This window comes from Rhinolophus ferrumequinum, chromosome 10, assembly GCF_004115265.2.
Source record: "Rhinolophus ferrumequinum isolate MPI-CBG mRhiFer1 chromosome 10, mRhiFer1_v1.p, whole genome shotgun sequence".
Classification (NCBI taxonomy): Eukaryota; Metazoa; Chordata; class Mammalia; order Chiroptera; family Rhinolophidae; genus Rhinolophus; species Rhinolophus ferrumequinum.
The window spans coordinates 44256747-44284333 of record NC_046293.1 but is presented as its reverse complement, the minus strand read 5'-3'; the positions used below and the strand labels follow the sequence as shown (position 1 = coordinate 44284333).

Here is a 27587-nt window from a genome sequence, read left to right as displayed (position 1 = left end):
TTAAAATAATTATATCTAATCAAAAGAAATTCATACTAAGGGAAGCAGGCAGATACGTCTTCCCACAAAGCCCACTGAGTTCTCAGTTCTTCTTTTACGTACATTTGAGTAAATGCTCTTTTTTACCCAGCTTCCCAGGGGGGATACTTTAAAACCAGAAAATGGTTTTAATACTTAAGCTCATGGTGGGGTACAATGTTTGTTTCTAGGTGAGACAATGGAACCTAAAAGGCCTATTCTATCATGTGGCTGAATATCATGACCATTCATAGAGACCCTATATTGTATAGGCATCCCTAAAATGATAGGAAAAGTCACACATTTTTAGGAGACAAACATTTAAATGCCTATTTCTAGTACGAATCTTTGTGGGAGAAATAATTTCCCAGCTATCAGAAAGGATAGGTCTATCGCCTTTTAAATTTCCTTAGAACAGCAGGCCCTTCCAGAAGATGAGAGCTATGGGGATGGCACAGAAAGCCTCTGTCAATTTGTGTTGTGAGCCTCTAAGTGAAAGGTGGATCCAGTTCACGTGGCCCCTTGTAGGACTCTAAGTAGCAGGAGTCATTCAAGTGGCTGGCCTACCTAGGGGTGATTTTCATTTCACATGTCTGGTTTCAGCAAAGTATAGATGCAGACTAACTTCAATTTAGAATTCACCGCTGCTTCTTTTTATAAATGAAATCTTCACCTAACAATGGGGAAATATCAAAATTTAAATATACGAGGTCTGACAACTATGTTTGCAAACTTTTGTTGCAACAATGTTGCTAACCTTTTTTTTTTAATATCAGAGGGATTGGGTTATTCATTATGAATTTGTACCAACTGGACAGTTAACCAAGTTTACTATTTGGAAGTGATGAAAAGGCTGCGTGAAAAAGTTAGACAACCTGAACTTTACGCCAACAATTCATGGCTCTTGCATCATGATAATGTGCCAGCTCACACGGCACTGTCTGTGAGGGAGTTTTTAGCCAGTAAACTAGCCAGTAAACTGTATTGGAACACCCTCCCTACTCACCTGATCTGGGCCCCCAAAGACTTCTTTCTTTACCCAAATATAAATAAAATATTGAAAGGAAGACATTTTGATGACATTCAGAACATCAAGGGTAATAAGATGACAGCTCTGATGGCCATTCCAGAAAAAGAGTTCCAAAATTGTTTTGAAGGGTGAACTAGGCACCGGCATCAGTGCATAGCTTCCCAGGAGGAGTACTTTGAATGTGACCATAGTGATATTCAGCAATGAAGTATGTAGCATTTTTTTCTAGGATGAGTTCACGAACTTACTTGTCTGATCTCGTACATATAGTGATGGTATGAGAATACTAAAAAGGCCATTTCTTTAAAATTACTTTATTTACTCATAAGTTTTCTGGGCAGTCTGGCCCATACCATGTCATCAACAAATACCTGTTTAATGAATTGTTTTTATTTTTATCATTTATTAAGTGCCTACTCTGTCCAGGGAACTTGACAACATATTATTTTGCTTAATTCTTACACAGTTGAAGTATGTATCCTCATTTACAAATGAGGGGCCTAAGGCTCAGATTTTCTCACCTAAGTACAAGGCAGAATTGGGTATTAAACTCAAACTTGATTTTAAGCTCAGTGGTAGTTTCTCCACTCCACAGATGCTTCATAAACATCTCTTACTATGACTACAGAAAACAGTGATTCAACCTTCCTTAATGTAATTAGTCCAGGTATATATAATGTAACTATACCTGTTATAATTTCCAACTCTCGACTAATTACAGTTGGAAATTATAACAGGTATCTGAACACCTCCATAGCCACAACAGCCAAGGATCCTAGCCCCCCACTGGTTTCACATGGTAACTCAGAACCTCAACTACCTTGGAAGTTTTCCCAGGGTAAAACCAACCAGGGCAAAAGTCCCATTTGATCTTTTTTGATTCATCTTTGCTTTGGGGCTATAACAAATGAGTGACTCACCTGTTTGAGGTAGTTAATATTTTGGTAGTTAAGATTTTCCTTCCTACTACGATCCTGAATTCATTTGTTTGTCAGACCTCAGGGCTTACTGCTGGATTCAGTGTCATCCATCTATCAACAAGGATTAATCGGTGCCTCTCTGTGTTTCCACATGCACATGAAGTTCTTATAAGAAGCTATCTGAATTAATTGAATCTCTACAACTTTTAAGAGGAACATAACCAACTAAACATCTTCTCTTTGTACTTCCACAGGAGAAACTATTTCTCAGCTGTTTTAACAACAGTCTGAAGTGAGTAAGGAGTTACTGACTGGAATGCAACACTGATTTTTCCAAAGGATTTCTAGAGTTTGTGCTTGTTCAGCCTCTCATTCAGAAGACATAAAATAATTCCAATCACTTTAGATAGTATCTGTACAGAATTTCCTTGGTTCTGTTTATATATCTTTCAGAATGTCTTTTCTTTCCAGAAAGCTCATTCTTAGTCATATTTTCATGGTGCTAACTCCTGATATTTTAAGTTCTTTTCAAATTCCTTTTGGGTTCAAAAAACTGGAATAAGATCGGCTTTCATCACGTTGGCAAGGAGTTTATTTAAAAAAATCAACAGAGTAGTTATTCCTTGCTAACTACCAGGAATTCTGAGAAATTTTTAAGAAACCATTTTGTTTATATTGAACAAATCAAATTTCCAAACAGTGAATGGAAATTGAAATTCTTCTTTCAATATTTGTTTTTCTACCAGTAGTGCCAGTCTTCTAGTCATTTCATTATAAAATTTGTGGACTCATTTCCTTTTCTCTCCTCAAGACTTGTGCCTTATGTCTTTGTGTCTCTTGATAGTGTATTTTATCCAGAGAGAATTTAGATACTGATTAATGATATACTAATGTGTTTGTAATAACATAGGTGTTGAGAGAAATATTATAAAATCCACAAAGAAGTTTGAGACCAGTGATTCTTTTCTGACATAGTATGCCTTACCTGGACTGTCCTACCTCTTGTTTACCTTACCTGGTTTTTCTAGGTTGTAGTTTGTCACACAACCACTTCTCTTTTCCTCTACACTCCTGGTCCTATCATTAGTCTTATAAAATGTGCCATGCTCCTGCATTACTTAGTTAATGATGTTGCTTTGCACTTAAGTATTTATAACAGAAAATATGGAGTAATTTTCAAAATGCTTTTTCTCCCTCATCTGCAATATACCAACTAGCTCACCAAGTACAATTGATTTGATCTCCAATACGACTAGGATTACTCTGTTCCCCTTTTTCTACTGCCTGTACTTTGGTAATTCAGGACCTCATCAATTCTCATTTAAACACACAAAAAAGTAAAAATAAAGCAAAAAAAATCCTACAAATTCAATCTGCCACCTTTTTACAGTCTGTATATAACCTGCACAACTATATCTTCCTTATCCTCCTTTTTGAATTCTGCATTCCAGACTCACTGAATGAGATGCCATTTGTATATATTCTCAGAGTTAAAGTTTGTTTCCTCAGACAGGAATGCCCTTCTACCCCCTTTTATGCCTAGAAAATTCTTGTTGATCTTACAAGATTCATCAAACGTATAATCCTCTGAAACAATTATGAATGGATTTAATTGCTTCCTTCTCAATGCTTGCTTCTACAACACTTAATACATGTGCTGCAAATTTTGTTTCACTTGTCTTACTCTCCAGGGAGTTTAGGGCTGCTTAAGAATAGAGACCATGTTTTTGTTCATCTTCAAACTTTCAGGGACAGAGACTTACCTAACACATGTTTGGTGCTCAGTACATTTTTGTTGACTAAGTCGAAATAATTGTTAAAACCCTTTTTTATTCCATTACCAGGTCCTGATGTGGATTTTTCCCTTCTGCCATAGATCTACCCATGATCTCTCTTTCTCTATGCATGTCCCCAAAATACCATTCCTGAGGAAAAGTAGTGTAAGGAATTAATTTCCCTATAAAATTTCCATGTCTCTGTAGGCTCAAAATTAAGCAATAATCCCATATAACCAGTATTCACTACAGTGCTCAATTCATAAATGTGAACAAACAAGGTCTTCCACTAATATTCTGTATTCTGAGAATGACTTTGTTTATTAGCCATAGGTTGATTTTATAACACAGAGAAAAAAAATAGAATGCACCAAAAGTAATTAACGGCATAGTAAACCTTTACTATTTATTTTTTTTATGAGAGTTCTACTAATGAAGTTGTGAGATTTACCATCTTTCTTGCTTCCTTTTGTGATTGTGTCCTATTTTAAATCAAGAATATGTTCAGAATACAATCTTGGACAAGATATATGAGGCTATTCCTTTAAAAGAACATATTCAGATACTAGTTTAACTATATAATTGGTGCTTTAAATATTTCAATTTTGAATCAGATGAATCAGTTTATAAACTGCCTCCTGTCATATTCTCACTGTGATTTTCCAACTTTTGTCTAGCGAACTTTGCCTCATACATCCCACATTACAGGAAAATACATAATCTAGAATAGTAGGCATTGACAGAAACTATTACTTAATTTATAGAGAAATGTGACAATCTAATGTGCCCTGTGAAATATTTATAATAATGAATTTACTATTGTTTGTGACATATGTTTTATTTTTCTCCCAGCATGATTGCTATAATTCCTAGCACAATTTATTACTCAATGTATTAATTTTAGATTTTAGTAAAATAAATCTTCTTCCAGAAAGAATAGTAAAGAGACTTAAAAATATGATATAATTTCAAATAATTGCACAATAATAAAAAGCATCCAGTATTTTCTACTTCCAATCTTTCTCTATTAAATTGGTTTGCTTTATGTTTTAGGTTTCTCCTTGGATTATAATCTCTTTGTAACCTTAGAATCATATATGCCAGCTCTCCATTTGCCATGAAAATTATTATACTAAATATATAAGCATTTTTTAATTGTGTAAATTTTTTATTTATTTTTAATATTTTCTCTTCAGATTTTATTGGCTCTCATATTTTAGAATACATTCTTTATGACTTTATATATTTTAGGAATTCTTTTTAGCTTATATTTTAATCATAAAGCATATATTAGAAATCTGATCTGGGTGTCTTATATTTCTTGAGGGTCAATAGATGATCTCTCTCTCTCTCTCTCTCTCTCTCTCTCTCTCTCTCTCTCTCTCTCTCTCTCTCTCTCTCTCTCTCTCTCTGGCAAAGTATTTGATTACATATATCAAATACTCTAGAGAATAAAATAGAAATATTTATATAAGTAAAGAGTTATATGCTATCTCATTCTAAAAAGACTTTGAAATAGTCTACAAAGATACATAAATTATGAGAAAGGAAAAAAATAAGAAAATTGAGAGGAAGGAAAATAAGCATAGGGAAATTGAGACAAAGCTAAGAGATAATGATACCAAAATAGTAATATCAACATCAACTAATGCTAGTACTAGCATTACTAATATTTGGTAAGTGTCTATGTTATTCAGGGACATTTAAAAAGCACTTTCCCTATATTTACATATTTTTAATTAAACTGTACAATGCTCTATATACTCTGGAAATATGGTTCTGAGTTTTGGCTAGGCAATACAGATAGAGAAATAGATCAATCATTAATTTCATTATCCAAAAGTAAAACAAGTAACATGCTTAAGAAAATCAAATCTACAAGGTGTGATGAAAAAATACAATGAATGTTTAAATTAAAAAAAAATATATATATATATGTACATATATATATACATACACACACACACACGATAGTAAAAAACACATTGCCATTAATCCCCCTCAAAATACTCCCCCTCACTTTGAACACGCTTATTCCATTGTTCTTGCCACTTTCTGAAGCAGTTCTGAAGTCCTGTTTTGTGAGTGTCTTTAGTTGTGTTATCGTGGCTGCCTTGATGTCCTGAATCAATCTAAAACGTTTACCTTTCATGGTCATTTTGACTTTGGGGAAGAGCCAGAAGTTGCATGGTGCCATATCCAATGAATCAGGTGGATGAGGACATACTGTAATGTTTTTATTTGTCAGAAATTGCCGTATCAGAAGCGATGTGTGTGTTGTGATCACAAATATGGTGAATGCTAATGCTGAGTGTCATCCAGTGGAAAGACAGCAATCTTCAATATGGGAAGTGGTGCATGGAACCTTGGTAACAGTGTGTGACAAATTTCAACTTGTTCGGCGCAGTCAGTTGGGTGTGAGCTACGGTTGAGAGAAGGTGTATTTAAAGTGTGCTATAAATCATCCTCCATCAGGCAACGCTCCGTGTCATACATCACTTCTGGTATATGGCAATTTCTGTCAAACAAAAACATTATGGTGTGTCCTCATCCACCTTATTCACTAGATCTGGCACCATGCGACTCTGGCTCTTTCCCAAAGTGAAAATGATTCAGAACATTGAGGCAGCCACCACAGCGCAACTAAAGACACTCAAAAAAGAGTACTTCCAGAACTGCTTCAGAAAGTGGCAAGAATGATGGGATAAGTGTTTGAAGTGAGGAGGAGTATTTTGAGGTGGAGAAATGGCAATGTGTCTTTTACTGTAATATATATATATATTTAATTTAAACATCTACCTTATTGTTTGATCACACCTTGTACTTCTGGTCCTGAGACCAGAGAATGGATGCAGGTTAAGGTACAGTTCAGGTAGTCAGGTACCTGAAATAACAATCCATAATGAATACTAACACAATACTGGAAATGCAAAAATTAGAAAACTATAATTATTAGAGGGGTTGTTTTTCTTCTTACCACTATCCTGAGTTCTTTTAAAGGAGAGTACTATATTGAAAGAAGATAATGATAACCTGCTGGAGTGTGTATGAGGGTAAGTAAGGTTCCTATTAAATATGCTCCACTAAATAATATCTAAGCTGCCTACAGAGGAAAATGGATTTATTTAACTGGATTTATTTTCCTTTTTTGAGTATGTGTGTGTATATCAGTATGGTAGTGTGAAGAGATGACTATTTCTAGAATTTAGACAGAGTGGTCTTCCTTCATGTCCTTCCTCTAATAATATCTCATCCTCTCCATTCAGTAGTATACAGGAATTTCAAGAATATTATTTAATATTAAATGTTAAATTATTGTATTTAACTATTTATTTATTTATTATCGTGGCCTATGGTGTTCACTTCTCTAGGTTCAGCCTTAGTTATCTAAGAGAATTTTCAATCATAGTTCCTTAAAAGGAGGATACTGTGTAGTACAGCAAAACATATCCTTAGCAATCATGGAATAATTTGGTAATAGATTTTATGTAGTTGTTTTTTGGTTTAGTTCCTTTTTTTATAATGTCCCTTAGTATAAGCCAATAATAACATAACACCAAAATATAACAATAAAAAATAATCTTATGAAGGTGCAAAACAACGTCTTCTCAAAACACAGCTCACTGAAGTTTTTGTATTGATCAATTCATAAAACTTATTTTATCTCCTGGGAATGGATGGAAGGGGTATATCCATCAAGCATGCATTCTCCATAGGGGCTGTATGGTCCCATGGAGTGAAAATTGGCTCTTATGGGGTGAAAAAATTTGAGATACTACAATGGTTTTTGTATTTCTAAAGGGATACAGAACATAAACAGATATGTACTATATCTGTGGTATTAAAATTTCATGGGTGGCAGCAGCTGCTAGGAAAAAAAATGTATGAAAACGCTTGTTAAGGAAACAATAGAAAAAAAGGTTAAGAATATTGTCATCTCACAATCATTTGGAATTGGGTGGCAAAGGTTTAAGGTACATGGAAATAGGTTTTAATTTATTCATTCATTACAATAATAGTAAGAACTTGTTCATAATTTACTACTCACAATAATAGGAGGTAATAATTTATTCATCATTCATTACTCACTAAAATGGTAAATACTGTTATTCCCATTTTACATGTAAAGAACAAACTATACTTTTGTTAAGTAATCAAGGCATATAAATAATAATAAAGACACATATGGAAATATTATAGGGCTCTTAATGAGAGGAGTCCAATTTTGAAGGATAATGGAAAACCAATAGGACAGGATCAATAGTAGGACTGGGTGGGGAGGGGGTGTAAGAACTATTGGAGCTGGGAGAATATTTGAAGAAATAAGTTGATAAGAATTACTAGTAAGAAAATAGAATGCTTAAAACAAATTAAAAAATTTTTTTTCAGTTATTAGTAATATCAATATTTGAAAGGATTCTTAATCTCTTTGTGTGTCACAGATGCCTTGGAAGTCAGTGAATCTTCGAGAATACTGAAAATAATGCTTTTGCATACATGAAATACACTATATAGAATTAAAAGGAAACCAATTATACTGAAATACATTTGTAAAAATATCAATAAAGCAGATATAGATTAACTAACACACTAAAATTGTGAGCTTATTAGCACATTAAATAATAAGTACTAAGATCAGTTCCAATAAACATATTTTTGAAGAAGCAATATTACAACGCTGAAATATTATATGAGAACATCTGTGATTATAATTGGTGATGGTGATTTGTTGCTTACATTTATATTTGAAGGAGTAATCTATTCAGTTAGAAAGTAGTAAAAATTAAAATGTAATTTTTTTTCCTCATTTAAGTTTCAGGGACCCCTAAACTTCTAATTCACATTCAAGTCTGTGAACCTCTATCTAGATTGTGATCATGGGTGGGTGGCTGAGGCAGGGCAGAGGAAAAGATCATCAGGAAAAAGGAATTAAGAGGCCAGGGCATTGGTAGGATCTACTTAGATGCTGATATCCAAACATAATAATTAAGAACTTCCAGGCATATCTGGACTTGGAGGCATCTCCTGTGGGCTAAGGGTCTTGTTGGGCTAGCCCTCGGTAATCTACATCACCCTTGACTCTTCCTAAATTCTCTGCAACTTACCTCCCTTCTCTATCCCTGCTTCCTATGGACATATGACCACGGCTGGTGATTTGCTTTAGAGATGAAAGTAAATTACGCAGGGCCAGGAATGGTAGGTTATAGAAGAAAGACAACTGGTTGGAGAAATTCATGCTCTTGGAATATGTCCTAAATGATTAATTTTCCCTTGGTCTGGCTCGTTTTGCAGACGGTGTCTATAAAAAGTGCCTCTGGAATGTCGTTTGCTTCACTGCATTGCTCTCATACTGTGAATAACCTACCAAGGGGCCTGGCTTCTAGCCTTACCCAACTATGGGAAGTATTTTGAGACCTAAACATTCTTTCATAAATCACTAATGCTGGTCCCTAATGTAGTATCAAATGGACCATTTTAATATGTTGATATATCACTTTCCAGTTTAAGTGTTTTATATTCCCTCTTATTATAGCATTAAAGGTTTCCAGATCTATTTGTGAGAAATTACCATGGTTTTATTTTGAACAATTACAAAATCATTTTCTTTTCTAAATGGTTTCAAATTTATGTTATAGTGAGTAAGTGTCAAACCTCAGGGGAGAAAAATTAAAACCCAACTCTCTCAGCACAGACAATTAATTGTCTTTATATTTTCCTGAGAGGGTTATAAATTTCAATGTAGCCTATAATGTTTCCAAGGAAAATTAATTTTGAAATGGTGCTTTTATGGTTGATGTACATATCAATTAAAGATAATATAATTATTTTAATTCACTTATTTGTTGTTCTTATTTCAGGAGAGAATATAAAGTAATAACCTATGCTTTGAGGGGAGGTACACCTATCCTAATAGTCCTTCCTAGGGTCAAAGAATATTTAAAATCCATTTCAGTGTACAAAACAGAAATATTCATGTAATTTTTATGCCACTAGTATACCAACATTCATAAAAATGCAAAATTGAGCTTTCTGAATAATTAAAATTATACATATAATATATGACATTGCACAATATTATTCATTTTCTCATGATCAATTTATTGATGCAAAATATGACCCATTATAAAATTTGTTGAAACTGTATAATGATATTCTACAAAGCTTGGTACTATGTAATCAAGGTGAAAATAACAGATTACTATATAGTAAAACTGGAATTTTACTGATAGCTAGAATTCAGAAAAATAAATCCCATTTTTGAATCAAGGTATTTCTCTTAGGACCATCTGTTCATTTTCTGAAACTTCTTCAATATAATTACATTTTTCAAAAATGACAAATTTCTTTATTTACAACCCCCTTTTCCAAAGCACTTACTAAATATGAGAGTCCTTTCTCAAGTTAGGTTCTAATTTTAGTTCCATCAGCAATTTTCTTTCTATACTCTACTCTCCTAGTATAACTTTCTCAGTTTAGTAAAGACTACCAAATGCAGCTTTTGAGGGGAAGGGATTGTCTCATAGATTTGAGTACTGTGGAATATCTAATCTAAAGTATAAAACAAAGCAAAACATTTATAATTTTCTTGTGGCAGTAATAACCTGTTCCTTAAACATTCCTATTTCCTACTTAAATATTATTTAACAGTGATAGTACCAAATATATTTATTTTAGGGGTAAACCTGTGTTTATTGACTTTGGATCAGGGTTATTGATATAATCCTTGATAACTTGTTCAATGTCATAAATCCTTGTTTTAATATCAGGATCCATATTGATGACTATCTCTTGTTACTGGGGAAAAAAAAGTAAAAATCCTGCCTATATTTTCTGCTTTTGAAGCTGACTTTGTATCCTTCCTGTAACTTTTCATGCCTCTTTTTCTGCATATTTATGAAGTTGCACTTTGACCTAGTTTCTTCTTTTTCCTTTTCCTATATTCATGTTTATTTACCTCATTATTTAACTTTGAATATTAAGCAGAAATATTTTTCTCTCTGTTTCCTTGCAAATACACTCTTTCTCTCTTTTTTTTTTTCAGATGTTCACTTCTCAACGAAGATTTTCCCATCCAGATCAGCAGTAAATCTTGATCACTGTGAGCAACCATGAAAATGCCATTTAACTAGTTTAGGGGTAGATTTGTGACACAGTTCTGGACAGTATGGGAAAGATTTCCTGATGGGCTTCTGGGAATGGTCCTTCATTTTAAAATAGAACTTTAAAAGACACTGACACCCTTCTTCCTTAGTATCGGGTCTGCATGCAGTAGCTCCTAGCAATGCTGCAGTCATCTTGCAACAATGGAGATGATAAGCCTAAGAATAAAGCCAATTCTGAGGCCTCCCAAGTACAGAAAGGGGGTAAAAACTGGTCCTTGATTGGATTTTTGAGACACTGATTTCACTAAGTCCTAAAGGCCACCTATCTCTAAAACAATTTTGAGTTGAGGGTTTGTTACTGACAGCAGAAAATATTCTAATAGACACAAATTCTCTGGTCAGCTATTTAAGTTGTTCTTTAATTAGAAGTAATGAATCCTTGTTTCCCTTGATCTCCTATTATATTAACCATATAATTTGCCAGCTTTAGACAACACCAACAACCATCTGCTATCTCCATTTCTGTATCCTGGCTGGCATGGGTTGCAGATAGTTATATAATTATGCTAACTGGTTCTCTGACAAGTTTCTTATCTGACCTCAGCTGGTTTCTCACTTTACTAGATTACTCTTTTTTTTTTTTTTCTTTTTAAAAATCCATCTCCACTTGGCTATCACCTGGATGGACATAGCGTAGCTAAACATGTCAGAATTTAAACTCCTAACTTATTTTCTCCAATCACCTATTTTTAGTAGATGATTCTCTTAAAGGTAAGTATTTACGTTGACTATTTAACTAGATGATTCTGTTGGTCAATCTAAATTCTTAGAGTTATACCAAATCATCTTTAATACTCCTTATCAAATCATTACAAAACACTGTCGAATCTTCTTCCAAAAAAATTCTGACTACTTATTTCCACTGTGACCACACTAGGCAACATAGACTTCATCTCTTGCTTGGACTATTACCTTCTGGATTCCTTCTGTCCTCCCTGTTCCCAGAGATTCACAGATTTTTTTTGTACCATTCATGAAATTTCTCCTTCCTTCCAAAGAATAGCTAGAATGAGACTTGTAAAATATAAACCGGATCATGTCACTTCCTTTCTTAAAATGCTTCAATGGCCTCTCATCACATTTAGAGTGAAATCCAAAGTCCTTAAACAGGAGGACCTGTAAACCGTGTCATAATTCATATGCCATCTACCTCTCCAGCCTCATTGTGTCCACTCTCCCCATGGCCTGCTCTGCCCTTGTCACACTCATCTCCCGGCTGTTTCTTGAACATCTAAATATACTTCTAGTGCAAGGCTTTCATAGGGTTCTAATAGGAATACTTTTCCTTTCAGATGACTGCATAGATCGTTCCCTCACTTCATTGATTCTCTTTCCCAGTTATTTATCAGAGCAGACTTTTCCTGCTGCGTTTTAATTAACAAAGTTTATTTTATTTATTTATTTATTTATTTATTTATTTATTTATTTATTTATTTATTTATTTTTGAATAGCAAAATGCGATTTAAAAAAACTGTTCAATGATAAAATGTGGGTATTGCTGTTTGGATAGCAACTTGGCAATTGTCAAGTATTTGCGAAATCTTTGAAAGGTCCTGCCTAGTATTTCCACTTCTAGGAATCTGTTCTAAGAAAAATAAAATTGGAAATTCAGAAAAAAGATCTACATACAATGATGTCTTTTATGATGTTATCATAATATTGAAAAAGAAAATATGGGGAGGAACTAAAAACTGTAGCCATATTGTTATATGTGAGTGTTGGTGATCAAGTGATATTATTATTTTCTATATGTTGGGTAAATCTCTGTTTTAGTATTTTCATAATACAGTTTCAATACCTACAGGTGTCTTGTCCTATAATTTTAATGGTGTTTCTAATAATATGAATTTCTATATCATGAAATAAATTTAGAGGTTAAAAGCCATTTATTTTCTTTCTTTCATTTCATTTAACATCTCCTAAAATATCCATGTTTAGCTGGGTTCTTGTTAGTTTTGATGGTTATCATGTAAACCTACTTATTTTTGGAGAAAATGTGCTGTATTTTCTTTTGGAATTTCAGCACTATTCCTCTTGCTTTCTATTCTCTCCTTTCTATCTCTGGGGTAAAATTGTGAAAACATTTCCTAGACTCTCTCGTCACTGAGAGGAACTGGGGGAGAACCGGAAGGTCACAGAAAAGCAGAAGCCACCACTGCTCTGGCAGTGGTGGGCAGGACCATGGGCCTCAGTGGGTGTCAAAGGTAAGGCGATGCCGCGGCCCTTGAAGGTTCTCCTGTGTGTCCTCCACTTTAATACTGTAAGGAGATGGACCCCCAGTGGTGGTTCCTTTCAACGACATCTCTTTTGCTTATCTCAAAAGCAGAAATCATTCACTCTCATAGCTCTTATGAAAAGATTTTCTTTTAAGAATTTAATTCAATACTTGATTAAAATATCTAGAGATGTTTCATCTTTCCTAAAAGACACATCATCTTTCACTGATAGAAGAGAGAAGACACTTTATAGCAATCTATGGGTTGATCCTGTGAGCTTGATTTCATTGAAAACTAGTTCAATCATTATAGAATTGACCAGAGATCTGTGATCTTAAGGAAAGGTATTAATAAGTCTAAGGGCTCTTGGACAATGGTGAATTCCTCCCCATTACAGACAGTGTTTGAACTGTGGTTCAGAGAACATAAACTATAAATTTCCTACAGAGGGTTCCAATGCTTGGGAAGGAGCCAAATATGATGATGGAGACATTTTCCTCCAGCAAGTTTATGAATCTGTTTTCCCCATATTTTTATTATTAACTCTTATGTTTTTCTACCTGAAAAGTTTTATAAGAAACATTCTAAAATGTTCATTTTCCCGTCTGGGATGTATATAATGTCCCCATATACATCCTTTAATAATTTATCCTGGAAGAGATCTTGTAATTTGCTTTGTGTCTCAGAGAAATAAGAAACTTAAATTATCCTATAGATTGATTCTTTCTGAAAGAGAAATCTGCCTGTTCTGATTGGGTCTCAGACCTGCTCACCAGCTATACTGACTCCCCTTTTTGTTCCATTTCAATGTATTTTCTACACTACAGAAAACATGATCTTAAATCAGATTGCATCACTCATCTCCTGAAAGCACATCTGTGTTTTGCCATTGAACGTAGACTAGAGTATAAACTTCTTACAAAAGCCTTTAAATATGGGGTGAGGGAGAGAGTTAGAATGAGAGCAGAATGATATGAGTCTGAGATATAATCCAGGCCAGGCCGTTCATGGCTTTTGCTCTTTTCATCTCTTCAACTCATATCACACCACTACACACCAAGAGCACTGGCCTCCTTTCAGCTTCTTGAGCACGACAAGTTCTTTTCTGCCATTCCCCCTGTACCTAGGACTCTTACCCCTCTTGTGGTATGGCTAGTTCCTTTCCTTTAGATTTCAGGCTAATCATCACGTAAGTAGAGAGGTTGACCTGATCACCCTATTTAAGTAAGTTCTACTGCTTTTATTCTCTATGTTAGCCACTGATTTTTTTTTCTTATAAGCCTTAATAAACCTGCATATAAATACATTTTTATTATTTGATGCTAGTTCTATATTTTCCTGATATCCACTAGAATCCAAGCTTCAGAAGTGCTTGCCAATTATTGTAACTGATAAACTAGCAGAATGCCTGCCATTTTGTAGGTGTTTAGTAGATGTTTATTGAATGAATCAATTTTATGGAGAGCAAAAGTATTATGAAAATATGTAATTTTTTAAAGAGTAAATTTTAGCTAACAGAGGATAAAAGCTATTTGCACATTATAATACTAAAGTATAGCTCCAGAGACTGACTATATTTCATAAACCAAAACTATTTTGGTAGTAAGGGAATCTGGGAAGATTATCTTTAATTTCCCTTTCTATTCTTATAATAATGTATTCCACTATGGAATTTTCCAACCAAATTATGTCTGAGTCTAAATAAATGAACACAAAATAATATGTTGGGACTGTTGTATGAACTTACTTGTAGCTGAAAAGAAGTTAGGAAAACCCCAGTTAGTTTAGATGAAAAGATGTTATCTATGACTTAAAGCGGTAAAATCTGCTGCTAGAACTAGCGCTCAAAACTTCTAAAAGATAAATAAGCCTGGGAATTCCCTGTAAGCTCAACTCCTGGAGTAAACATGGGTCATTCATAGAATTACATTAACAATGATCAGGGCAGTGAGTCAAATTTAGAGATGTACTAAATATTACTTTTATTAGATATTTCTTCTCTGTTTTCATGCTTATTACAAAACTAAGAGTATTAAGTACAGCCATATATTGGAAAATGATTTGAGTGGATAGTCATGATTCAAGGTTAACGAAAGGAATAGATATGTTAGAGGTAATTTTAAATGTAAGCTATTTGTCAGCCTCGAAATATACAGGATGGATTCATCCACTTAAACTCTCAAATCGATTTCAAACATATAGTAAAGGAAAACAAAATGTATGTTTATTTCAAAATGGTTGGAGAGATAGCCTTCCCTTAGTGATAATTTTTGTGCCATTGTCACAAGATGAATTTTAAAAATGATGATGATGTTCTTATGAGAATGACATTCGACTGTCATATAATACACCATTTCAAATATTCAGGTCAGTATTTAATTTATTCATGGCAATCTATTTTTCCCAAATGATACACGATACTTACAAAGTTGCAGATATGGGAATCACTGAATTTTATAGCATCCTGTCACTAAAGAAGGCGGGATAAAGTAAACCTAAGAGCGCTGTGTATATTATTATCCTCTCCGTATATACATAGGCTATTATACAAGATTAGAAGCTCCAAAAACCAATATTGGTTTTTAAAAATTGTTACAGAGAATCTATTTGCAAAATTGATTATGTTAATATCACATTTCATTCTAATAATGTATGAATTAAAACTGAACATCCCAACTATCCTCTTGTTTCTTTTATACTGTACTTCTTAGGCACTGGAGAGGAGAACACATGAGCAATGGAGTTAAGCATCGGAAGTCTTCACCTAAAACATGCTTTCCGAGGCCTTCCTCTTCTGCCACTGGACAGAACAGGACAATGTAAAAAAAAAAAAAAAATGTGTTTTTCATCAGTGTTTAAGTCAGTGGCTTTCGGTATATAGTTTAACTTAATAGCTTGAGTTCCCAAAAATAGTAGGTTAAATGTTTAGATTGCATCATCTGTGGTAACATCAGGATGAATTACAGATTTATTAGAAGACATAAAGTCAACAAAATGAATATATAACAACTTTAAATCAAATGGAAAAGATGCCTTATTCTTGTAGACCTACCCGAGACTTCACCACTGCCCTCTTTCCAGGCCAGACCATCATCATCTTTAATCAGTCTATGATAATAACCTTGTAATTCATCTCCTTAGATCTTACTCCCCTACATATATATTTTCCACAATCACCAACATGATTTTTCAAGAGCAAATATCTGATTACATTACTGCTACCTTAAAGGTTTCAAATGACTATTTCTTGCTCTTAAGAAATCCAGACTCTAAAATGTCCTTTAAAAGTCTTCCTTAATTTGACTGAGATATCTGTAATCTGTTTAAACTAAAAAGAAAAAAAAAAGCTCAAAATATGTACATTCGCACATACATAATGAAATACATATTTCTCTATGAATATTTATTTATGATCAAGGTTAATTGTTAATCTATATTCTAAAATGTATAATATATAGTAAGTCAAGTTAGCTTATTAATTTTTTATTCAAAATATTGTGAGTACCTTCATATTATTCTTAATTTAGCTCACAATGATAAATAAGAACAAAAGAGTCTTAAAAAGCAATCTTGAACTTATTAGAGATAGTATTCTTGTAATGAAACATTTGCAATGTTACATTTGCCACGATGTGAACTATAAACAATAAATATGGGATAATTTATTAAGACAGCAGATAACAGTGTTCAGGTCAGAAAGAAGTGGAGTTACAGGTGACTATGTCTAATAAATTTTTTAGAATACCTCTAACACAAAGTTTTAATCTTTGTAAGAATCAACCTTGTCATTAGCCCATGGCATAATTCAAATCTTGTGCCTAAAGGAGAGTGTATCAACATTCGAGACATCTAAGCCATAGTTTAAGTGGCCCAAATTATTCTCTTAACTAAATATTACTCTATACAGAAATCATGACTTTATTAAACAATTATTTGTTAAAACCTTGTTCTGTGGCAGGCATGCACCCTAGGTGCTAGTGATTCACAGGCTGAACAAGGCAGAAAAGAGCTTGCTGCCATGGAACTTACATTCAACTAACAATGAAGATGGACAATCAACAGTATAAATTAATAAATAAGATAATTTTAAATAGTCATAAACATCATGAGGGAAAAAAAAACAGTGATATGATATGATAAAAAATCAGAATAGGGGGCTATACACTGATTGTCGTATAAATCTTCCTTGAGGAGGTGACATCTGAGCAGAACAAAAATAACAAGAATGAACCTGCCATGCCAAGGTACAGAGACTTCCAGGCAGCAGCAAGAACAAGTACAGATGCTTCAAGGAAGGGATAATGTTGGTATGTTCAAGAGAAAGAAGGTTAACGGAGCACGGGAGAAATCACTTACTTCAGGTGAGCGACTTTGACAGGGCCAGATTATATTGGCCATGGTACAGAATTCAGATTTCATTCTATAGAATAACTAAGAGGAAAGTTAATATGACTTGAGATATGTTTCAAAAGATCCCTCTGGCTGCTGCATAGAGAATGGAGTATAGGAAGCCAAAATTGGAAGCCCAGAAAAATTTTAGAATTGCAATAGGGCCAGTGACGATGGTTGTGATGTAGGCTTGGAGAGATGTGAAAATATATAAATGGCAGCACATTATAAGTATGTGAATTGTGCCTAATGTATGATAGACAATTAATGTATATTTGCTGAACGAATCAATGAATGGATGGATGGATGGCATAATGCATACAAACATTACCATAGCAATGTCTTACATTCCTGGCTACGTATTTTAGATATGAAAACTGAAACAAAGGAAAGTATTAGAGGTCTTTTAAATATCTCAGAAAGCCTAAAATTTCCATTATGCATTTACATGCTTTCCTCTTTACAGATTATTTAAATAATTTGCAAATAAATCCCAACTTAAATCATAAAATTCTGATTTTTATGGTACCATTTACCAAACATCTGACACTTCCTAATGTTAATTCTTCAGTTTCTTTGTACAGTATGGTCAGACTAAGAGATAAATAACACATTCTGCATTAATAAGAATATTGTCCTTCAGTTGGCAAAAAAAGAAAGAAGAAACTATTCTGAGTATGTTTGAGGTTTTTTAAAGAAGCATACTCTGTGTCTTCTACACATGGGCTCTACAACAAGATGCCAGATAATAACCATGGTGTGCTGTAGCTGGTCCATACCACCTCCTGAGAGACAATTGTTAATTTTTTAAGAAATTTATGAATGAGTTGTTTAAAACACTGTTATTAAAATTGATATATATATATATATATATATATATATATATATATATATAAACTTGTTAGTTAAATTAAAAAGTTTCAAATAAAGATAGTAAATACTCAGACTCATCACTTAATTATTTTACCACATTTAACGTCATCAATGCTTTTGAGGTTACTCCTATTGCATCTATATGGTGATGATACTACATAATGTATGCTACTGAGTACAGGTATCTCTTCCCAGCTCCACATTTAGGGACATCATGTGGAAACTTGAAATCTAACATGATGAAAATATTCACACCACAGAAATTTGCAAACGCTACAATCCAGGGATTCCTCCAATCCATGGGGAGTCAGTTGCTTAACATTTATCAACACACCACTAGTTATAACTATAACGATGATATTGTAATTGCTAAAGTATCTCTAGCTATAAATTTCTGTCATTTAAATCCCATAAACTAGATTCTCCTTCACATTAGGAATAACTAAGGGGTAAGGAAATGAAGAGGACAACAGTCTGCTATGGCTGGCTTCTAAACAGAAAAGATCAGTGTTCAAAAATAATTTACCCAGGTCTTTTGGGTCCATATTTCCTTCTGATTTCCTTTTGTAAAACAGTCCTGCTAAGTGTGAAAATGTTGATGGTGTGTTATCAAAGTACAGAATTTAGAAAATGCTTCTTCAACTCTAAACAGATGCCATTTTCTCCTTTCAAATTAGTAATGAGTAAAAAAGAGAGACTAATATTACAGTGGTGCTGTGGGAAATGCACTCATATAAAATGATAATAGGAACATAAATTGATAAATATTTTAAAAGAAATTTGGCAACATAAAACACTTTATCTCATTTGAATTTAACTTGCAGAAAGATTAATTTATAGAAATGTATTCAAAATAGTATTATGATAAAAAATGGAATGGGTAGATAAACTTTGTACATTTGTTTGAGAGAATATTACGTACAATTTTACATGAAACTTAAAAATTTTTAATGACATGATTGGGGAATATTCATGTAACATAATTGATAAAAATAAGATATAACATGATATATTTAATAGAAATTAAAACATGAAATTATATATGCATATAGAGTAACCAGAAGTAAATTCCACTGAACATTAATAGTAGTTAATTTAAGTGTTTGGAATATAACTGATTATTTTTTTTCTTCCAGACTTTCGTATTTTCCAAATTTCTAAAACAACATAATAATATCTAACCTAAAAAGGTTTCAATGTGAATAATTTAAATTTATGAGACAGCCTAAAATTTCCATTTGTGTTTATATGCTTTCCTCACTATAAATAATTTAAACAATTTGCAAATAAATCCACATCTAAATTTTAAGAATGTATAATTGTACTATTCACCAAATAGCCAACATTTCCTAATGTTAATTCTATAGTTTCTTTATGCAGTTATGGTCAGACTAAAAACCATGGCATTGTTTTAAGGATATTTTATTAGTTTAATATATATAAATATTCATGAATTAGGTGTAAATCACCATTTTTTATTTCCCAAATCAGTTATTCCCATCGTTGATTTAGCATCTTCTAATATTCAGAAGTCTCTCATAAAATTTTCAAATTAACATAAAATATAATTCTTTACAATTAAACTATTTCATGCATACAGGGTGAGAAAAAAGAAAATTTAAAACAATGATATAGTTCAACAAATTCAAAACAGGAAAGAAATCACCGCCTCAAATATTTGTTTTGAATTAACCAATGCTGTGAGAAATAGAGTCTTCAGAGAAAGAACAGAGCTGCTGAGATAAAGAAAGGGTGATGGTAAAGGAGCCATCATGTACTGCCCTTCTATTTTATTACAATATTAATATGTGAATTACAAGGAAAAGGGGTCTAGAAGAATATCAATTGAATTTCCTTTTGATATACAAGAAGTTTGGATACTATTACCTAATGGTCTAGTATTATGTGCCATTTTAATGCATTATGGTATTTTCATTATGCTTTGACATCCAGATAATAATCAACAAGTATGTGGTTTGTTGCAAATTTACTTTTGTGACTCATAATGGAAGAAATATTAAGTTTCAGGGCATCCTTGACATTTCAAATCTATTTAGCAAAACATTGATATTGGTATGAATATCAGTTCTACCTTTACTTTTGGGAATCCATATGGTCTAGAACTTACAAGTACTTATTTGGAATGTGTCATAAATGACTGGCTTACCTGAAATTTTGACTTGAGACACCACTCCATCTCCTCCCTCACTGTGTGCACGAACCTCTACAACATACTGTCCATCCCTGGGGATTGGAACTTCTATGGAGTGCTTATGGGTTGAATACAGTTTGCCATCATGCTGGCCATCAGGTCTATAGAGTACCTTAAAAAGTCCCAAAATATGTATACTTAATAAATTGGTAATAATTAGTCAATGTCCTAAAACTAAAACAAGAATATTCTCACATTTTTATTAGTAAAATAAATCCTAGATAGCTATGTGTAATACTTGCTGTAAAATTAATATTATTTTTAATACACAGAAATCAATTTCACCTATTTTTTTAGGGTGATCCAAGAGGATGTGCCTTATGCATCTGAATTTTATTTATTTGAGATGAACTAAAACAGGGAAAAATGTTTTGTTTTGTTTTAATAAATAATACAAAATGAGGGCTCTTTCAATATATTGGTGTAGTCTAAAAAATTGCCTCACAATTTAATTTTTTTATATTATTTCTAAAATTCAGTATACGATGAAAAACATGATAGGGTGTGATATAGAGAACATACAGAAATGACTTTTTTTCATTTTTGTTCATTTATAGAAAGCAACTCAATACATGAAAAAGTTCACTGTGTGCTGGGTGACACTATTTTAATCACTGTCAAACAACAATGGATTCTGTCTCTGTTCTTTAGGTGCTGGTTATTCTAACACCTCTATACTTTAAAACAGTTATTCTATCTTGCTTACTTGACATAGCATTTTCCTAGACTTCACTGAAGATCATTTCTCAGATAAAAATTTATCATGGCACTGTCACCTGAGTCTGCTACACAGTTAGAATAAGAAAGCTGAATGGGTTTTTCAAAACAGCAAGTCCAAACATCAATTACTCTTTAGAAGAGTGAGACTTGTGCAAGGAGTAATCTAGTAACCTTTTATCTACCTTATATCCTGTCACAGTAGATTCATTTGATAGTGCGACCACGTGATCCCAGGTAATTATGTAACGTGAACCAGACCTTATGGAGCTGATGATCCTTGGTGGCTGGCTCGGAGCTGTGAAAAGTAATAATACAGGATTGACAATCATCATATCTAACTTCAGTTCCGCAAGCTGCATTGCATCAGGGATGGTAATAATGTGACAACAACAGCTAATTTTGATGAGTGCTTTACTATATGCCAGACACTATGCTAAACACTTTATATCCATGGGTGCATATATCCATGGCCTTGTGAGGTCGGTAATGTAACTAACTTTTATTGTCTTCTCACTTGGGTTTCTTTTTGCATGGCTTTTGAAACTGCTGCTTTCAAGGTGAAATCTAATGTCACTTTTTAAAATTTTTTCAAATTTAACATCTTTTTCAGTCCTTCACAGAATTGGCCTCCTAATTCCTTCTTGAATCTCATTCTTTTCTTAAATTCATGATCTTTCAACATCTGGGTCTGCCTTCTAATCTCTCTGGCTGTTCTCTCTCATTGCCATGATTTACTGGCTCCATGTTCTCTGCTCAATTTTTACATGTTGGAACAACTTAAGATCTAATCCTGAGCCCCCTTCTCTCCTCAGTGAATATTACCTAAATCTTAAATCTGGGCCTATAGCTTTAAGTACTCACAACTCTATCTCAAGGTCTAGTCTTTTAATCTCGAGACACATGTGTGCAACTGCCTATCTCTACTTGAATGTCTGAAAGGCTTCTCCAATATAATAAAATCTTGATGGGACATTTGCTATGTACCCCCAAATCTGCTTGTCTGTGAGTCTTTCACAACCAAACACCCAATTTCTCAAAAAAAAAACCACAACAAAACACACACACACACACACACACACACAAAAACTAGTATTGTTTTTCATCCCATTCATTGCCAACATCCAAATATCAGCAAGTTGTCGATTCTGCTTGCAAAGAATTTTTCACTTCTATTATCACTGAATTCTAACCACTACCATTTCTTTCCCCAACTACTAAAATAGCTTCCTAATTGGCAATTCTGCTTACACTCTTACCCATCATTATCTATTGTCCATCTAGAAGCCAGAGTGATTTTTTTCAAAACCTAAATTACATAATGCTCTCTTCTCTAAAATCTTCTGATGGCTTCTTATCATACTTAGGAAGAACTCAAACTATGATTTATAGGGGCCTTTATACTTTGATGCCAGCGCATTTCACTTCCTCACCTCAGAACCTATGTTCTGGCCCCAATGGATTTTCTATACTTAAAGCATATCAAACTCTTGCCACCTAAAAGCTTTTCACTAGTTATTTTCTTTGCCTGCAACAATCTTTCTCCACCCCCTTCCCCAGTCATCTGATAGTGGGTCCTTCTTATTACTCATATCCTAGCTCAAATGGCGTCTTCTCAAAGAGGCCATTCTTGACCACTCAATTGGAATTTGGCTCTTGGCCAAGTCACTTTCCACTTTAGCATCTGTTTATTCACTTTATTGCCCTATCATCTGATAATATCATATTCATTTGGTTTTATTTTATTTATTTATTTATTTTCTCTCTCCTTCCATTTGTTTGTGAACCTTGTGAGAAGAGGATGTGGTTCTCACCTTCTGTATCCTCAACACCTGAAGCAATGCTGGGCACTTAGCGTACTTTCAATGAATGAATAAATGGAAGAAAGAACAAAGGAATGAAGCCTTTCACAAATTAGAAAACTGAGATTTAAAGATGTGAGGTAATTGGTCTATTGTCACACATTTCACAAGTGGCAGAAACAGATCTGACCCCATGTAGGATACCAAAGTCTGCCTCTTACCACCATGTTCTGTTAGAAGTTTCTTTTTCTCCAAATGAACTACATACGTCTTTAAGCCCTAATGGTAATCATGTCTTCAAACTATTGTAAAACTCCCTCGAGTCCTGAATATAAATTTCCTTTTTTATATATTCACCTTGATTCAAGAAAGAGATCTCAAAGAAAAGCCAGATAGATGAGGATGACCATACATCTGAGCAGGGTGGGTGGTTTTATTATATGTACAAAGAACATGTGGTGATAGAGGGGAAGCGTAGTGCTACAGCAGTTAACTTGCATTTGCATGTTCAGTGATGAAAGTTTGTAAATCAAAGCATAAAAAAGTAAACAGAATTTTCATTTCATCATGCTGTCGATGCATTTCTATGAAAAGAAAGTAAAATAATAACAAAATGAATACAAATTAATTATGTAATGGTGCAAAATTTTGAGGGGAGTCTTTACAAAAGGAGATTCTGTACTTTCATTGCTAAAAGAGAGCATTAAAGTTATAAAGGTATTCCACATTTTTTCATCATCTACATTAACTAACAATGTTTTTTTTTTTTAATTGTGTGATTGTATTGGAAAGAATTGAAAACCAAATGTGCGAAGACCGCTAGGTAGTAAATTTTTCTCAAATGTACCTTCATCATGATAGAATCTATTGGTAGTTTTTGACAGTGTTTAAAATGCAAATGTTGAGACTCACGTGCTTTCCTGGTGAAGGTCTCAGTCATCTCACTGGGAGGTCCACAGCCTGCGCTATTGCAGGCCCTGACTTCCACAAAGTACTGGGTGTCGGGCAGAAGGTTCTCGAGCTTGGCTGAATACTCTTGGCTGTTTACCTGAACTCTGTGTGCAGCGGCTTCTTTGTCATGGACGGACCAGTATCGAATCTGCAAACATTCAAGTTGGGTAATATTTTGTTATGACTCAGACATTTCAGTTGTGAAAAGTTCTTTTTAACTGACTCTGTCACCGTTGATATTGACTGAGCATTATATTCTCAAATATGTCCTAATGTTACTTGTACTTCTCTCAGTCTTAGACTATCACAAAGTATACAATGCAGATGTGATTAAAGTTGTCAAAGGCAAATCAAAGGCCCACACGATTGCCTGAAATAGTCTTAACACTGACAAAGAGAAAGGAAAACCAAAAAACCTTTCATAAGATTTACCTTCGAAATATAGAACTTCTGTCTTGAAGTATTTACCACAATTTTTATCGTTTTTCTGCTTTATTGCTATTTACATGATTTCAAATTTGTTATAAGCCATTGATAAAGCAGTTTGAAAGGAATACCTACAATCTTGCTTGGCAAAAATCTTCATCATGTGGCCTAGGAACATACAGTGTGATAACTTTCTGCTATCTCACTTCAGAAACATGTGTATATTATTTACTTAGAAACTATAGCAAGGCTAGATATCAAGGAAATATTATGCTTAATAATTTGATTAGTTGTAGAAATTATTTACCTTTAAAATAAATTTTAAAAAATTCTATCCATATAGTGATTAGAAATGATTACTTTTAGTAATGACAGACTTCCTTAAAGTAAAATCTAGGAATTTTTAAATTCCTAGATTCCGTCTCTTAAAGTAAAATTCCGTCTCTTACAGTAAAATCTAGGAATTATAATTTTTATTCTTCAAGTAAGGCTGTTTCATTGGTCAAACATCTAATTATATCTAAGGTGTAAGTAAAAGGAAATAATTGTTTATAAGTATACTGGCATTTTATAGATTTTTAAATGCCCTCTCTATAAAATAAAAATGGATTTAATTTCATAATTAACCAAAGTGCCTTACAAATAACGTCTAACATTTATATAATCCTGAACTTTTCATTTACTTTTGAAAAGTTTTATGACCTTTTCATAAGATACGTATGAAACCATGATAAAATGGAACTGGATGGCTCAAATTCACTTGGTAACAAAGTAAGGTTTATGTGTAGAATGAGCACATTTCAGAACAAAGACTAGTTATTAATTGCTTTTTGGTTTCCTTTACAATATTTTTATTTTGTTTATTAGTGCTCATTTTTTCTGATAATGATATATCCTCATGGTTTTGATAGAATCTCTTTGCCATTTCGTCATCTGACCAGAAAGATGGTCTCAGAGCCAAGGAAATAGAATTGCATCAGGTGGCTCCAAAGGCAGAACTCAGTTAGCAGAGAAAAGACTTTCTAAGGATGGGGCCCTCCTAGAGAAAGCATGAGTTTCCTGGTGCTGGAAGTGCTCAGGCAGGGACTAATTCACCGGAGGCGGAAGATGGCCTACACTTTAACAGGCATTCGAACTAGGTGGTATATAAGGCCTTTTGTACTACTTGATTAAAGAGAAATAAAATAAACATTTAAAGTCTAATAAAATGCCAGACACTTTATTAGGATCATCCAAATACATTATCTTCTCAACAAAACTAGAATGGTTGTATTCATTCCGTTTTCTAGTAATCAAAACTGAAATCCATAGGGTGCATGCATTTTTAAATGCATACTTGCTGACTGAATGTATACCACATTTTTAAATCTTCATTCTATTATAAAAACTTTTCTATCCAGTTTAAGTGGAGAAGCTTCTAAACTAGATTAATTTAATAAAAGCCATTTCTAAAAAGTACTATGCACTAAAATGGGGAATTATAGTGATAACATTTTTCTACCATCTCACTCACAATTCCATGATGCATTTTGACAATACAAAAGGAAAGAACACAGTTCTCATTAATTTACTTTGCACCTATATCCTAAATGACCAGTGACTTTATTCATCTGACTTTGTCACAGAGTCTCCATTTAAATTCACAAGAAATTAAAGCAGTGACTTAGCTATGCTTCACCAAGTAACTAGGGAGCAGAGTTTATTGAGTATGCCAACTAGTCCTGGATTTCCTTATTTTAGAATATGAGAGTTGTACATTTTCATAGTATATTAAACCTTACAAATGAAAGCATCTTATACAAAATGATTTTGTTGAATAATCAGTCTCTCCTTAACTTAAAACATGTTTACATATGACTTAATGTTTTCAAAGAATCCTAAAATAAACAGTGGATGGATGCATGTATAATATGGCACGGTCCTTTTTATCTGAACTAGCCACTGGCCATGTACTTAGAGTTAATTTCCAGACAGATGATAAGTTTGAGCTATTGCACCTTGATCCTCTCATTGAGTTTCCCACTGTGGTGAAGCACCAACATTAACTGCTTGAGAAAACTGAGAAAATTGCTTGAAGTGAAGGGTGCAACCTGCAGTCATGGAGCAGAATAAATGTACTGCTTTTGATTAATCACTATGGAGACCAAAAGAGAACCTCTAGGAATTAGTGGAAATAGATTATTGCTACCAGAAAAAAAACGGAAAAGAAAAGAAATAAAAAAAGAAGGTCTCACTTTATTGATGGTGGACCAAAAATTCATTTTTATATACTGGATCAGCAAAATATAATGTATTTATTTCTAGTTATTGCTGTGGCATTTTATAATTTTAACTCTTTCCTTACATGTTTCTAAAATCTCCACAGCATACTCTGTCTAGTGTTAATTTCTCACAGTGCTTATTGAACAATTATGGAATGGCCTCATTACTTGTCTCTCTGCTAATAGTAGTTTATAAACCCTGAGGACAAGTGCTTATTGTGTATTTTTAAAAAACTGTGCACATAAGATGCATTTGATGTATGGTATTCATTCACTGAACAAATAATTATCGGGTATCCACTTTGTACCAGTTACTATGCTAGATGCTCAGAATGCAGACAAGAACCAAGCAAACATGTTCTTTGCCTTCATAGATCTTACTCAAAAAATAAAGGAAAAAATCGAAATGCTTAGGTTAACATAAAATTACTAATATCTTTGACAGGGAGATCAAAGTGTGTAATTTTGCTTCAAGAAAATTTGGTCCTTATAAAAGTATTCAGAAGCCAAAAAGAAAAGCCTCAGAAAAAAGGTTAACCCATATTTTTAATTAAGAATAACTATACTTTCCATAAACTTATGGGCCACAATAATGCCACTTTTATACAAACATAATAGTTATATCCCTTCCCAGGGAAATATAAGAACTCTGTAAGAAAAACAGCACTTTAATCTCATTTCGTCCAAAGAAGCTTAGAGTTTAAAAAAAAGGAAAAAAAAAAAGAAAAGGAAAATGTATGTTACAACTATGGAAGTGTTTGGAGATGTTTAGCACTTTTGAAAATTAGGCTTGCTCCATTTTATTATTTTTATTTCAGTAAACTTTTGTATTA

General features: G+C 33.4%; 1 protein-coding gene across 5 annotated transcripts in view; it reads right to left on the bottom strand.

Moving 5' to 3' along the window:
• Positions 1-27587, bottom strand: part of CNTN1 (contactin 1) — a 287480-nt gene that overhangs the window by 11660 nt on the left and 248233 nt on the right. For all 5 annotated transcript variants that reach the window (XM_033117382.1, XM_033117384.1, XM_033117385.1 and 2 more), the window contains 3 exons: positions 24029-24215; positions 21500-21612; positions 20553-20709 (listed from right to left, as the gene is read on the bottom strand). In XM_033117382.1, coding sequence (XP_032973273.1) covers positions 20553-20709; positions 21500-21612; positions 24029-24215 — 457 coding nt within the window. The remainder of the gene's footprint in view (positions 1-20552; positions 20710-21499; positions 21613-24028; positions 24216-27587) is intronic.